The following is a 15,264-nucleotide window of genomic DNA, read 5'->3' as shown; positions in this document are numbered from 1 at the left end:
TTGCCAGTCTTATTCTCATTCTTTTTGATGCCTTGATCAAAGCCTCATTGTACCTCATGCTAAACATACATGGAATTGATAGTGTTTGCATCAAGCAAGCACAATAATGAACCTTGAAAGCATCTAACAACTGATATAATAAGCAATGTGTACATGAAGGGGAAGGTTCAGTAAAGTAACAATAATAATATCCATTTATTTTCTGTAGAGTATTTCAGAGTTCATTTGAGATAGGTGTGCTTCCTGTTATTTCATACAGGAACAGTAGAAAGAACTAGCAATGCAGAAAGTTTTGCCAAGGTAATTGGTATCCAGCAGTGAATAATTCTTCTTGAAGAAAGGCTTATCAGGAAATATGAGTGTTGTAGAAACTAAGATAGCTACGTGAAGGAACAAAAAATACAGATAACAGTTTCTGATTTTTGCTGTTGAAGTTGCTGATACTACCAGTGGCATCATGTAATCGTATAAGTTGCCACCACTTAAACTTTCTTGTTAAATAATAAGTTTAATACTCACCTAAAATAAACTAACTAAACATATTTAAAATTAATGACTCTGCTTGCCTTAATTTTGTGTCTTGTATTTTTCTTTAACACTTTAATATGCACTGAATACTTTTGGATAGTTTTATTAATAGCAAGTCTTTCTTGGCTGTTTTGTCTGAACTATACTATTTATTCCAGATTTCTGCTACAATTTATGTATTTCTGAAAATTTATTTTATACCTTAAACTTCCTTTAGAACTTGTTTATCCTTCACCTTTAGAATTTGAAAAGATCTGTCCTAGATATCATAGTGAAATAAAAAATGGCAATGGAAATATTATTTCCATGTAGTTCTGTGTGGGATGCTTGCAAGGTGCCATAAAATTGAAATCCAGAACCTATTGATATACTGGAGAGTTCACATTTTTCAGAAATTTTATGTCAGATTTTCCATAAGATTAGGTAAAGACAACAGAATAATTTTATTTTGGGTATTTTTACATTTTATCATTTCTTCATTTATCAATATGTAAAACATACATATTTCTTGAGATGCATCAAGTGAACAGGGGTTGACATGCTTTTCTCTGTCATAGACATTTCAGGAACTAGGAATCTTATAAGAGATTTACATATATCCAGGTTATCAGATCACTAACTATAGCATGTTGTTTTGTTTTGGGTTTTTTTTTCTGTCAGAGAGTGAGTCCAAAATAAGTGTCATTCAAAGCCTGTAGATAAGTGGTCCCTCAATAGGTAGTGGTGGGAAATTATTTTAAAATGTGTGACTATACTTTGATTTGTATAACTTTACCCTGTAACATTTTCAACAACTTCCTGAACTTAATTGCTATTATATTTCAAGTTTTAGCACTTTAAGTTAAAAAGGCATGAGAAACACAGCCTTGTTTCACTGTAATGGTATATCACGGTTGACAACTGCACACAAACAGGAACGGAAAGACTGCTTTCCAAAATTTAAAATAGCATAATGGTCTGCTAGATTACTGTTGAGTTTGACTGTAATGGCAAAAATCCATTCAATAACCGATAATCCCACACTGCAAAAAATGGTGGTTTGAAAGGAGTGAAGTACAGTGATTCTACCCTTAATGTTTTGGGTTCAGATTTTAAGGCTTGCATTGGTTTTCTACATTTGTCCTAATTAAATTTTTCTGGGGGCTTTGCAGCTCAGTAATATACAATTTTACTTGATGTGTCACAAGCTTAATGACTAAGGGGTGCATTTCAGGCATTTAACAAGCTTCCACCAAGCACATTTGTAGTGTTATTTTACTTTTAGTTGTGATGTTTATATCTAAAGTCCATTTGAAAATTTGTTTGTTTAAAGTAATTCCACAAAGGTAGCATCTTTTGTCTGCTATTTAAATATCTGTTTTATCACTAAGTTTTTCTATGCATAACCAAATTCTGCCATAATAAAAAAGTCACGACACATTATATGAGGAAGCAAAACAAAGAGGTTGTTTCTATCTGAAGGTTATAGCCATGATCACTGGGCAACTTTACCAGTTCATGTGGCTCTCCAGAGTGCTGTGTATCGTTCTCGTTGGCTATACTGATATTACTCTGGTAGGTATGACTATGTTTGGGTTCAGATTTGCTGTGTATGAAGCTGGATGATATCTCTGATTACCTTTAGCATATAAAGCGGCTCACATGGAAACAGAGCAGAGGCTGGGAACTGACTGAGATAACATCCTTTAATGATCAAGAATTGTCTAAAAGTGTGTTTCTGGAATCTTGTCAATACCTCAAGTATGATATTTCTTTCAGTATCAGCTAGGGTCCATTTTTTTCCCCCAAGCTATTTACTTCTGCTTTGCTTACCGATCTTCCACAGTTTTTCATTTCTTTGGTGAGTCAACTAAGTGAGCTACAATTTGCTCCTTGATTTGGAAGAACAGAGTTTGTATCTCACAAATGTGGTCTACATCAATATTTGGGGCATTTTTACTAAATCTTTTTTGACATAAGGTCAAATCTGCTACTCATTTTACCAGTGTGTTATATAAAAACATTGATTAATTCTTTTTTTTTCTCTTGAGTTTGATGATAACAAGTCTTACCATGGATGAATGAAATGCATTGACCTGATAGTTTATGGAATATTTTTCCAAACCTCCCTAATGTGTAAAATTGGTGTGAAAAAAAAAAAAAAAATGTTTAGTAACCTTTGGTCAAACTTTTAAGGTATTTGGGATGTTTTCTTAAAGCAAAAGTCCAAAGATGTTTATTGTGATTTTCCAATCAGTTTGCTGTTTCTGAGTGTAATTATTAGGGATTAAATTGTGACTCTTAGGTTAGAATGGACAATTGGGCAGAACAAAGAACACTGAAATCTAATGTTAAATTTTATTTTTGGAATCCAGGAATATAGAAAATAAGTGAAGTATCTAATGTAATTGGATCAATACTTGTATTAACTCTTCACATCTTGGAATTGTCCAGGAATAATTTAGACAATAAATTATTCACTTCTCCCTATTTGAAGGACCCTGATCTTGGGGACTGTACTGTCCTAACACCTTGAGAAGATTCTTGGGAATGTTCTTGAGAATATTCTTGGAAATACTGAATATTGGTAAATATTGGCAAATAAGAATATTGAAAATATTCTTGGAAATATTCTGATGAAGAATATTTCATTAAATTGTATTTTAACAGTCCCAAGCCCCTAGAAGCTTCCAACAGTTTTAACAGAGACTTCAATCTCTTTAAGTACTCAGGAGCTCAGCAACTGCAGGTATTTTGTAGCTTGCTCTTTTCCAAATCTATCCTTATTCCAGTTCTTCATGTTTGTTTAGTGCTAATAATAAAGTTAAAGATATGAAATTTGGGTCAGAGACTCCTAGCTTTACGGGTGTGTGGGTTTTTTAGTCCCTGGAGCTTTTTCTTCCACCTCCATTATTACCTCTCCATTTGCAAGGAAGGTTGCTAAGAAACATGCTGATGATCTGGTTCTGAACAATGGGTTAACAGCTAAGGAATGCTCTCTCCATCTCATTACAGCTTCTTTGCTCTGCTTTGTATGCATCTTGACTGACACTGTGTCCTTCATATTTTCCTTCCAAACTTTTTGCACTTAATTCCTCCAAGGCAGTCTTCATGCTTGTTATCCCTCATTTGCCTGAGCTGCAGTTGTCCATGTAGTAGTAGTATTAGTACAAAACTACTCAGTTGCTCTGACTCCTTTGAGCTGCTGGAATAACTAAAGGGCTGAATATTTTCTGTCTCTATCATGGTGTGGTCAAATAACTCATGCAGTGTTGGTGCTTCTGTCTGGGTCATTGACCAGACACAGCTGATCAGCTTGTTCATTGTCACTCACGGTACGCGCCTCTAAAGCAGTAAACTGTGGTGCTATGCAGCAGTGGGGAAATGTTCCCTGCCTTTCTTAAAGCCTTGCAATGCACAACCACTGTGTGGTTGGAAATGAGGAATGCCATGATGAGTTTCTCAGCAAACTGAAGTCAAATACAGATATTTTTAAAAATTATTTTATGTATTTTTTTTAATGCATAAGTACCTTAGAAATAAAATGGTCATTCCAAGTCACTAGTTCATGAAGGTAGGTTTGTTAAAATAGCCCAGTAAGGAAATGTTCTGCCATAACTATATTAGCTGCCCATGCTGGCGATAGGCTAGAATAATACAGTAGTATATAACCTTACATCCTCTCAGAAACTCTCAACAGAAAGAGCTGGCAGATCTAGAATGCTGCCTAATTATTGCGTTACTTTTTGCGTCTATATGACACTGTGTGGAGGTCCAGAAACCTGATGTGGTGTGCTTGCCCGAGCACAGGAATCAAATCATAAGAAAGCTAGTACTTGCACGCTAAGTATATATATTATACGTATGGTATAATATATATGGTATATATATTGCTATTATTACTAAGAAGTGTCAAAGTGGGTAATGTTATCATAATTAACTGTGTTATGAGCATAAGTCTGGGATTATATTAAATTATACAGTTTACCATTTTATCTAAACCAATGTTGTATTGAGCTAACTGGAGTTAAATTGCTCCACTTTAACTGTTTCTAATTTAAAGAGTGCATTTTGGAAATGATTTTCAAAACTGAGCTAATTAGCTGGGATTGCCTGTTTGAATGTTGTACAAAAACATTAAATTTGTCCAAAATATGTTAAAAATAATTGAACCATCTGTAAAAAATAAGAGTTTTTCTATGATTGCTCATGCAGAATATTTAACGAAATAACTTTATAACGCAATCTATCAGTCTTTCATATACTTACAGTAATTTGCTCACCTAATTCTAAAAATAAAAGTTAATACTTATTAGCACTGCACTGTGATCCTTACTTTAAAAAAAAAACACAACCAAAACCCAAAGAACACAACAAACCCAAGACAAAACAAAAACCCCCAAACCACAGACACTTTTTTTGCCCCCCAAATTTCCATTGTATTTATAACTGGATTCAGATTCAAGAAAGCTTTTTGAAAATATCTCCTAAATTTATTTGTTTATTTTTCCCTTTATGAATCCCAGCTGCAAACCTGTTTCAAATAAGAAGTGACTATAGTAACATCATGTTCATCTGGTTTGCCTTTAATACACTATGGAAATCTTGAGGTTGTAACATTTTGGGACTTGGGACTTATAACAGGAGTTATCTTATACAGTAAGTATCATGAGCCTCAGCTAGTTCTTAAGGTCCTCATGTCTGTCAGGGAGCCGCGAGGGCTGACTGCTTCCTAAGGGATGGGGGGAGCCAAGCAGGACAACCCTGCCAGGGGGGTTTCAAATGGAGCTGGACTGAAATGGCCCCACCCCAGAGGTGGGGAAGGCCCTGGGAAAGCTGGTCAGGGCCGGCAAAGGTTGGTGGTGCCCTCATGGCCCTGAGAGAATTCTGTACCATATTTTACTTGTTAGCTTATTGCTGTTATTAGAAGCTCTGTGTAACTTTAAGAATGTTCTTACTATGTTGCTTTTCGTTATCTACAGTATAGTTTTTGATTTGGCATCAAAAATAATTTCTGAAGACCACATTTACATGGCAATGCAGAAATAGAAAGTTCAAGTGTTCTGTGAATGAGAAGGTATATGTATAGCCTACTATCATTCATAGCAATTATATGTTTTTTTAAAGAAATTATTAATGAATTAGTAACATCAAAGTGATTTCTATGTCAGTGTCATGCATCTGATATAAAGAATTATACTTCAGTACAGAATTTAAATCAGGAGAAATTATATTTGAAGTGAAAAGTTCTTACTCTTATACATGTGATTCATTAAGTATGGGGGAAAACCAGAGAAAATTGTGTTCCCCAAATAAAATCTTTTGCCACAGATGTATTCTTTTAAAAGTTTTAACTTAAAAAAAAAGACCTTTGCAAGACATGAAATTCAGCATTTTATTTTTCACAGCTGAAAAATGTTCCCTATTAAGATGAGTTCAGAAATCATTTCCAGAAAAAATGAATCACACTTAATCTCACTATTTGAACTTCTTTGTTCTTTTGGGTGTGTGTTTTTTTGGTTTTTTGTTTTGTTTTTTTTTTTAATGCATTTGCAAAGCAAGCTTTTCATTGTCCTCTAAATGGACCAGTATAGCTGAAAGCAAGCAGCTTCCCACTAAGGAACTGGCTGCCCATGAAAAAACTGGTGTGCATGAAAAATACTTACAAAATAATCACATGAACAGTATGACTTGTTCCACTTAAAGGTTTTTCACTGACTTTGCATTACATGTGAAACTATTCCTGTGATACTTAACAAATACAAGTAATCTCAGAGCAAATTTATATAGCACGTTAACTGCTGTGCTTAATTCATCACACATTCTTGCAGTTCAGGTTAGAATTATAAGGAGTGGGAAAGAAGCCATGATTGCACATATTCTATGCAAAATCAAGGAACAGGGGAGCGAGGTCTGAATTTCCCCGAGAGAAAGGTGGAGCAAAAAGGTCAGCTCTCCACTTAGAATTGTTTTGTATGTGCTTTTTATGGAGGAATATTTCACAATATAGATTTCAGACTGTAGTACTGGGTTTTAGGCACTACTTTGCTCCAAGACCAAATGATACTGGTAATCCAGAAGTGGTCCAAGTTTCCTGTATCTCAGGAAACTCCCTGTTCAAGTACTGTCAAGTACTGCAAATTCAGGCGGCAAGAACAGCTTCTGCACTGAGGGAGCAGGGGCTGCAAGTATGGCATGGCCTTTTCCAGGGGTAGAAAGTTTGGGATGAGCAAGAGAGATCTGCCTTTAATTTCTTTTTCTCAAGCACTCAAATTAACTCAGTGTCAAGAAATAACATCAGGTGATGAAGAACAACTTAAAGGATGTTCCTTAGAGTTGCTAATGATAACTTTTACACTGCTTGTACGTAATTATATAATAAATATGGAGCATACCTGTTCCTGGTATTCATAACATTGAGCCACAGAAATACATGGAACTTATTTTATAGCACTGCATTATTTTATTATGTGTAAGGGAAAAATAGTGCTAAGGGAAAATGTTCTTTGTCTTCACCTCTAAATGGAAAATCTGATATACAGCTGTATAATGTCAGCAACAAAAGTAATAGATTTTTGTCCCCTTGTTATGTGTGGACTTTTGTCAGGTATAACTTAAAGCCTTTTTCATTAAGTAAATATACAAAAATTATTTACTAATATACCAGTCTGCTTTTTTCTATATTTTATCAGCTGTCAGGTGACATTAGCCTAGAAAATTATATCAAGATAGTAACTATGCCTGTTCCTCTGCTTGCCTGACTTCAGAACAAATCTTTTATACTTCCAAATACTTCCACGGTATTCAGAGAGCTTAATCATCCTTTCCCCCCTGGCCCCTTCTCCTTGATTCATCAAAAGATTTTTCTTTTAATTTCCAATTTCCAGGAAAACAGTGAGATGACATAATCCACAACACATTTTACATTCAGATGTCAGAAGGGAGATAGAAGTATCAAGTTTATTAAATTGCAAGCTGAATTTCACATCAAAAAAAGTAGATCTGGTGATCCAGACAGAAAATTACCAACTTTTTATGATGTAGATAGATTTGTTAATCATATGACTAACACTCATCTCACTTGATACTCATCTTACAGATCTATAATTCCACCGATTTCAGTGTTCTCAGAGTTGTTAGCTCCTCTGAGTAGACTACCTTTCAGTACCTTGAACCTCTGTCTTTAGGCACTTTCTGTGGACAACAGAGGTGCAGGTAAACAGTGTAGATAAAATGCTGGACTGCTTAGTTTGATCGGAGTTTTGCCACTGACCTTTCTTTGGTCCAGAATTTAAGCTTGCAGCTCTATATTTGACATTCAGGAAGTAAGGAATATAGATTTAAGTTCTTAACTTCATTCTTCTTTTGAATAAGACAAGGAAGAGAGAAGAAAGAAGTCTTGGTTCACCTAATCTTTCATTATCCTCTACTTGAGAATTTGGTACTGAAGGTCTTAATTCACAATTAGAGCCTGAGCACAAGAAACCCGAGAGGCAGATGTTAGCCTGTGAATCTCATTAAATATTTTCCTAAGATGAAAGGAAAGAAATTTCAGGTCAAGCTATGAACAGTGTTAGGAAGTATAACTTACCAAACCCTTGGATATGCAGGAAAAATTAGGTATGGCAGTATCCTTCCTTGCTAAGAGTGAGCTTATTCTTATTGAGAAGACTTTTCTCCAAATATTGTCTAAGCAAAAGTGAAAAGAGCTCCTTAAATACACACTTTGGCCATGCAGCTGTCTATCAGGACAACCTCCTTTCCCAGAGCAGCAGTTGCCTGGACTAATGATCTTCAAAGGACCATAAGGGAAGTGGAAATCAAATCAAGTGTTGAGAAAAAGGTCCTTAGCAGCTGCTTTTGTTGCCAGAAGCTCCCTTGATTGCATCACATGTTTAACTTAAACCAGTCACATTGAACACAATGTCTCACTGATAATTACAGCTTTTTATCTAGAAAGCTGATGGACAAGCCAAATAGTGACTTTCATCTGCAGGATTCCATGATGCAGGGATAATTGGCATGATGTTAGAGAGGTCATTGCATGGTCCAGTGAGAGATGAAACACACCTGAACTCTTAGAAATTAGTTTAGAACAATTTCAGACTTCCTAGGGAACTGAGCATCATTTACAGATAATAATCACAGCAAAAACAACTGAGAAGAGTGGGGTTTTTTTCAGAGGAAAGTCCTGGATTCAAAGGAAAAGATTGCAAGGTATAGTGCAAATTTAACACTTCATTCAGGTAAAAATAAATTTTCATATATGGCTCCTTAACTCCTTTCTTCCTCTTCTTAAAACAGTTTCAAGAACAGGAAGAACCAATATATTGACACACACATACACATACAATAAAGTCTATCTAAACTATATGCTTAATTCAGGATCGACCAATAATGAATGCCCAAGGAAGAATATAAGAATAAAATTATTATATAATAATAATAGCTTTCCTTAGTTATTCCTACCTAAGGTGCTTCCCGAGCTGTTTCTGTGAGGTGTCTTACCAGTGTTGGATAAACTTATCTAAGCATAGATACCGGCTAGCAAACTGCCAGAAGCATTAATGTACCCATGGTCTCACTGCAAGCTTCAGGGGAAGAACAGCATGCTATCAGGTGATTCCAGGAAGGAAAGTGCCTCTCTGCAGCAGCCGCCAGCATCCTAATTTTTCCTTCTCTCTCACGCTTACCCCCCACCCCAATAAAAGCATGATCAGTAAGATTTTTTTTATTTTTTTTTTTTGGCTGCGTTTCTCATGGCTCTCTGCTGAAGCTTTAATCCTTTCTCACACATCTGTCCTTCCCCTGGAGGAGTGGATATGGCTCCTCATTCTTCAAGAAGCAAAGTTCAATTCTGTCTTCATTTGTGAGGTTCCTTAAGCTGGCTTCAGACATGAGGTATTCTGTATGTATACATTCCTCAAAAGCCTTAACTTACCAGGATGCTGAGAGCAATGCCATGCTGCAAACTGACTCAGAAAATCTTAAGAGCATAATTAACATCACACAGTATTTGTCGTCTTGCTAAATGAGCTTGATCACCAATAAGTATGTGTCAGGTGTCCTTGGTGGTGGGTCAGGGTTGTCTGTTATATGACCTCACCTTCCAGTACTCTTTTTCTTTGCTTTCTGAGAATAATTATAACTTTTACCTTCAAAAGTATGCATGCCTCTGTTTCTAAGGTTTTTTAGGAAATGCAATCAGAATACTACAGGTTTTGTAGATTAATAGAATAATGTAGTATAGCATTGGTTAGGTAGTTAAGAAGGTATATGTTAGCAATATGTGGAAAAAGGCTGATAAAACAGGTTTGCATTAAGGCTTTCTGAATTTGTAATTTTGTACTGTCCTCAGGAACTAAAACCCAGTTTATATAAATGAAGTTAAACTCTGTTTTCCAAAGCAGGGATTTTAAGCACAAAGGTTTTAATCGTAAGTATTCTTGTTATTCTTTTATACAAAAACTTGACTTGTAAAATATATTTATGAAATTATTAAGACAACTGCTATATTAGATACAACTCCCCTTTCAGCATGCATGTTATATTTAGTTCTAACTTAATTTTACCTCAATTTTTTGTTCTCTCATTTATTGTTTTACACGTTTCCCAGGATAGCCCACTGGTCTTACAGTCTGACAGAAATGTAACAGTGAACGCAAGAAATCACATGGGACAGTTAACTGGACAACTGACAGTAGGTAAGTGTTATTTATTGATTGTTATGTATATCAGTTTAGCTTTATGAATAGGTTTCATTACTTAACATAAACATTAAAATATTGCTGAATGTTCAGAAAAAAAACCTCATCACAATACTCCAACAAAAACTAATGCATACAATGGATGATAAGAACATAATTCAGCATTAGCTGAAGGCAGAGAAAGTAGAAATGTCTCAGAATAGTTAAAACAGATTAATGAAAAATTAATATTTTTGAGAGAGCTGTAATAAATTTAAAAAAAACCACACCAAACCTCAGCAAAACAATTTTCAACAACAATTTCAGTGGGGAAAATAACTCTTTTTTTCTTGCAAGTTCTGTCAGTCTTTCATTACTTCAGTAGAAATTGGTTTGTCCCCATTATTCTTGAGATGTATTTGTATCAGCATACGTTCAAAACAACTTGAATAACAGAATGTGAAAAAAAATCGGAACAAAACAAAAATCCAAATACTTTCCTGGTCACTACAAAATTATAATGGAAAATGATCATACTGCCAGTCATTCATTAAAATTTTCTGATGTTTTGCAAAGTATAAAATATAGCAGATAAAAGTTCTAAATGAAATAGGAATAAAAAAATCCTCTACTTATCTGTTCTACTTTTCATCTATTTTTCCGTGCTTATATTAAGTTTACCATGCTATACTGCACTCCTGGTGCAAATCATACTTACTGTGTTAGTAAATATGAAGTAATATTTTTAATATTTTCAGTATTAGAATAGTACTGAATATATTAATTGCTTTTTAAGAATGTTGGCAAACAAATCAGTACAAAATAATGTTCTAGATCTGTTAGAAAACAATATATATTGACTGGGAATGGGATGAAAATATGCAAACATATATGTGTAAGATACTAATGAGTATATAAATTTGAGAAGACATGCCTTAGACTCCACAGTGTTTCATTTTTTTTCACTTCTGGATTAAGCTGTGTTTTATATACTCTTTTTCCTCATGTGCCGAGGTTGTGCTCACAAAGAGTTTTAAATTAAACCTCACTAGTAATTTGCACTGAGCTTTCATATTGGCTAGAGACAGTAGCTTCAAGTTGCAAAAAATATTTGGCAAGTGCATATAGAGTGACACGCCATCTGCACTGATTTCCCTGAATGACCACATCAAATGAGTGTGCAAAGGTAACCAGGCTTGCTTGTAGATACAGATGAGGAAAATTAAGCTAACACCTGTTCTAGCCTTATTGTACTTGCCCAGTGCATTTGTGGAACGCAGTTCTGTTTCATCTAGTAGCTGTATTATTAAAACCTTCCACTTCATATGGTAATAGCTGAAACGTGAGCTGTCCGTGGCAAACATTTACATTGGCTGAAACAGATATGATATTTTGATTGCTGACATCATTCCTGCTAAGTGAATCAGGCCCTGAAAATGCATGTGACTATATTGAGAGTAACCTACTTAAAGGCATTATGATATAGGTTAATATTCTAAAAACATAAAGGCCTGAAGAAAACATGTGTTTTTATGTTACCATCATTACAGCGAACACCTGTAAGCTTCTTCCTGTGCAGCTGCTGCAGGGTGTCTGGAGAGTGGAAGTTTGCTAACTACAATGTTGTATTTACATTATTTCTTATTCTTTATCTTTCTGTTCTTTTTCATAATGGCTATATGACCTTTAATCTCTCTTATATTAATATAAAAATCTGCTTTATTTTTTATAAATGCCTCATACAGTATTGAATGCATTTTAAAATATTCATTATTTTCTTATTTATTATTTAATATTTCTTAGTACAGGCACTTATAACTATCAGTACAATCAGTAAAAGGTGGGATATTCTACTATTGGAAATCAAAGTAATTAACAGGCACCTAAAATTTAAAATATGTAATTCCCTTCCCTTCTCAAAATGTTTGCTGTGTAAGGGAGAGTACAGAGATTTTTTATATTTTTTTTTTGGCTTAAGTAATAGCATGGAAACACCTGCTGAGAGAAAGGGAGGGGAATTTCCTGTACCAGTTTGTCCATGTCAGAAAATATTATTTCTTATTAGCTGTAAATATGCTCTGGAAAGTCCCTGCCTCCTTCAGAAATGCTTTTTGTCCTTTCACAATGTTGCATGCTGAAGCAGCTCTTTGTGTGGTTACTCAGTCCAAGGGATGAAAATAAACAGTGGACTGAGCAGTGAGGATAAATAATTCTAAACTACAAAAAAGTCAATTAGTATGCCTTGGGGAAAAAAATATCTAGTTAACAACTTTGAAATATTCTTCTCTGTTAGCTTCTTTAAAAAGTTGAATAATCATAATTACAAAAAAAATAGTACAATTGTATATGCATGGCAGAAGCTTTCTGAAAAGAAGGAAGGGTGCCCGTGCATTCAGGTGGATGATAATGCACTTTCTATACACATGATATCATTGACACTTTATCTGTATTTCAGAGGGCATAAGTGATGTTACAAGGCAATAAATAGGCTGGTCCCTCATCTTTGATGTTCAAAGTGCTGGTCATGTCAAATTTTAGGACAACTAAAAATTCTTCCTGTGGTATTTGGAATTGTGATATACAAGAATAAAACAACCTTAAGAGCATCTAGTTGTGACTGTAACTGGAAGATAAATTAATGTAAAGAAGTGGCAGTGGGGCTGGGAGGAAGAAGCTTATATCATCACCCAGGCAGATGGAAAATCTCCAGTGAAACTCTTCATAACAAGAATTCTGTGAGTACACTATGGAATACAAAATATTTCTGTAAAGTGCATTAAGACATCTTGGAACACATCCTAATCTAGGAGGAGTGAAGAAAAGGGATGTTAAAATAAAATAAAGATACTTAAAAGTACTGGATGATTCACTAGTTACTTGTTTAAATGGTATAAAGTCAAGTCATGACGCCAGGTCTTACAATGCCAAGGGTGCATCCATTTTTACAGTACAATGTATTTATACTGACACTGAAAACTGTATGGAGAGAAAGTCACAGGTGTAGCAATGTTTTCTGTCGGAACCTATACCAACTGAGCTAGAAAATGTTCATTTTTGCTGTAGTCTATTCATGACATGTGGCCAGGAAACTGCCAGGTTTGTGTATGGATCTCCAAAAGGACTCCACAGTCTTCAGGTTTTGGACAGACATGAAGTATATCTACAGAATAAAGATGTAAAGATGAACATCCATTGTTTTTTGTATCTAAGCTGGACAAGGAAAAGTAATAGTGTCTCTCACCTTCCAACCCTTACTTAGCAACACCCTTTGCATTATGCATTCTACTGAATTACCCTGACACAAACTTTTCTCTCTGTTTAGTCAATGTTTGCATAGCTTAAAGCTGTATAGAAAAAAATCTACAGTTTTTTGTGCCAGTCTTAGAAATGCACAATAGCTGATCACCTCAAGCCAGAAGTCTGTTGTCTTCTTGCTGTCTGCACAGATCATATATACCTCTCTCTGGTTTTGAGTGGAGGACATTAGGCTAACAAGTGCTAAAGGGATCAAAATTAAATATGGCTGAAAAGAGACATCTGAAGCCCACATGTCTACTTACCCTAATTTCATCTTCAGATTAGATTATTAGCAACTTTCTCATTTTTTCGTGTGGGTTGTGTGGGGTTTTGTTGTTGTTGTTTGGTAGTGATTTTTCCCCTCTTGCTGAAATAATTGTTTCTAACAGGTATTTCTGCTATTGCTTCACCCTTTTCCATTCATAAAGATCCCTGGAGATGTATAAAAAGTGTAAAAATGTGCACTTGATTTTTGCTAAGCTTTGGGCCCTTTAAGACAGAATCATCTTTCATAGAGGTCCAGAGCTGTACAAGTCACAGCTTCAGAGATCTCCAGACCCATGCAAATTAAAGACAATTAAGTGAATACCATTGAAAGTTATATTTCTGCAATTACTTTTTGAAAATATCAGGCAGATATATAATTTTCAATTACAGCTCTGGTAGAGACTGATATCAGTACTAAAAGATGTAGCTATTCAAATAACTTGTCAAACTTGACACTTTCCGTCCATTTACCACATGTGTTATGTGTTTGAGATTATTTTTCTTTAAAATGTGTTTGCTTGCTTGGTATGTTCCACAAAAGTACATGAGATACTGTGCAGAAACTATTGGACATATAGATACTATGGGTATGTAACCTTGTGGGAGTGGAAATATTGCCTTTCGTTATTCCTATACCACATATGCCCATTGTCTGTGCTATATCTACCAATACCTTACCAGGTAATAATCCTGTTACCCTTCCACTTCAGAGGTGATCAAAGTGATTAGTTACCTAAATGTTGCCTGTGATGTTCACTTTGCAACATCTAGACATCAAAGGAGATCTGAAGCAAGAGATAACGTTGGAAGCATTCTTGCTTTTAGAATTACATGTGGTAGTACTTGTAATAATGTATGCAAATGTTACTCTAAATCTTTGATCTCTATTGGCAGATATTTACTTATTCAAGATTATTATGAACTTGAACTAAGTATCCATTAAGGCAATGGAAGTAATAACATGCTTAAGTAACAATGCATGAGAAGTGGTTCCATATTTTTTAATCTTGTTTACATATATAGTAGCCTCAAATCTAAGGTCTTTTCTCCTGGGTGTTGCAGGAAGAGGGTAGTTTCAGAGCAGTTGTACACATATACCCTTTCCTCACCATAGGGAAAGGGAATAAAAGGGCTCAACTCCTCTCGTATCTGTATGGTTGTTCTTGTATTGTTGATAGCAGGGTACTGGGGAGAGAAGGGATGATGTTGTCTTATAGTCCCTCATTAGCTGATTCTAGCATTCAACTGGGCAACTATGGATCAGAATTTACTTGCCAGCAACATGTAAAATAAAGCCTTTCTCCTTTCCCTTACAGGGAGGTTTGCCTCCCTGTAGTCCCAAACTACAGTGAAATTTCAAAAATCTAAAAAATATTAAATGTTCTGCTAAACTTTATTTTCATACTAAAGCAATTGCTCTTGTAACCACTGTGGTGTGGTAGGATTATGAACATTGTTAGGAAGCCATGTTGCAAAACCAAAGTCAGATGAATGAGTTATCCATTTC

General features: G+C 35.1%; 1 protein-coding gene across 2 annotated transcripts in view; it reads left to right on the top strand.

Moving 5' to 3' along the window:
• SGCZ (sarcoglycan zeta) overlaps positions 1-15,264 on the top strand; it is a 222,859-nt gene that overhangs the window by 135,070 nt on the left and 72,525 nt on the right. For both annotated transcript variants that reach the window (XM_027797355.2, XM_005433614.3), the window contains exon 3: positions 10,124-10,211. In XM_027797355.2, coding sequence (XP_027653156.1) covers positions 10,124-10,211 — 88 coding nt within the window. The remainder of the gene's footprint in view (positions 1-10,123; positions 10,212-15,264) is intronic.

The sequence above is a fragment of the Falco cherrug genome, chromosome 1 (assembly GCF_023634085.1).
Source record: "Falco cherrug isolate bFalChe1 chromosome 1, bFalChe1.pri, whole genome shotgun sequence".
Taxonomy (NCBI): Eukaryota; Metazoa; Chordata; class Aves; order Falconiformes; family Falconidae; genus Falco; species Falco cherrug.
This window is presented reverse-complemented; position numbering and strand designations above follow the sequence as displayed.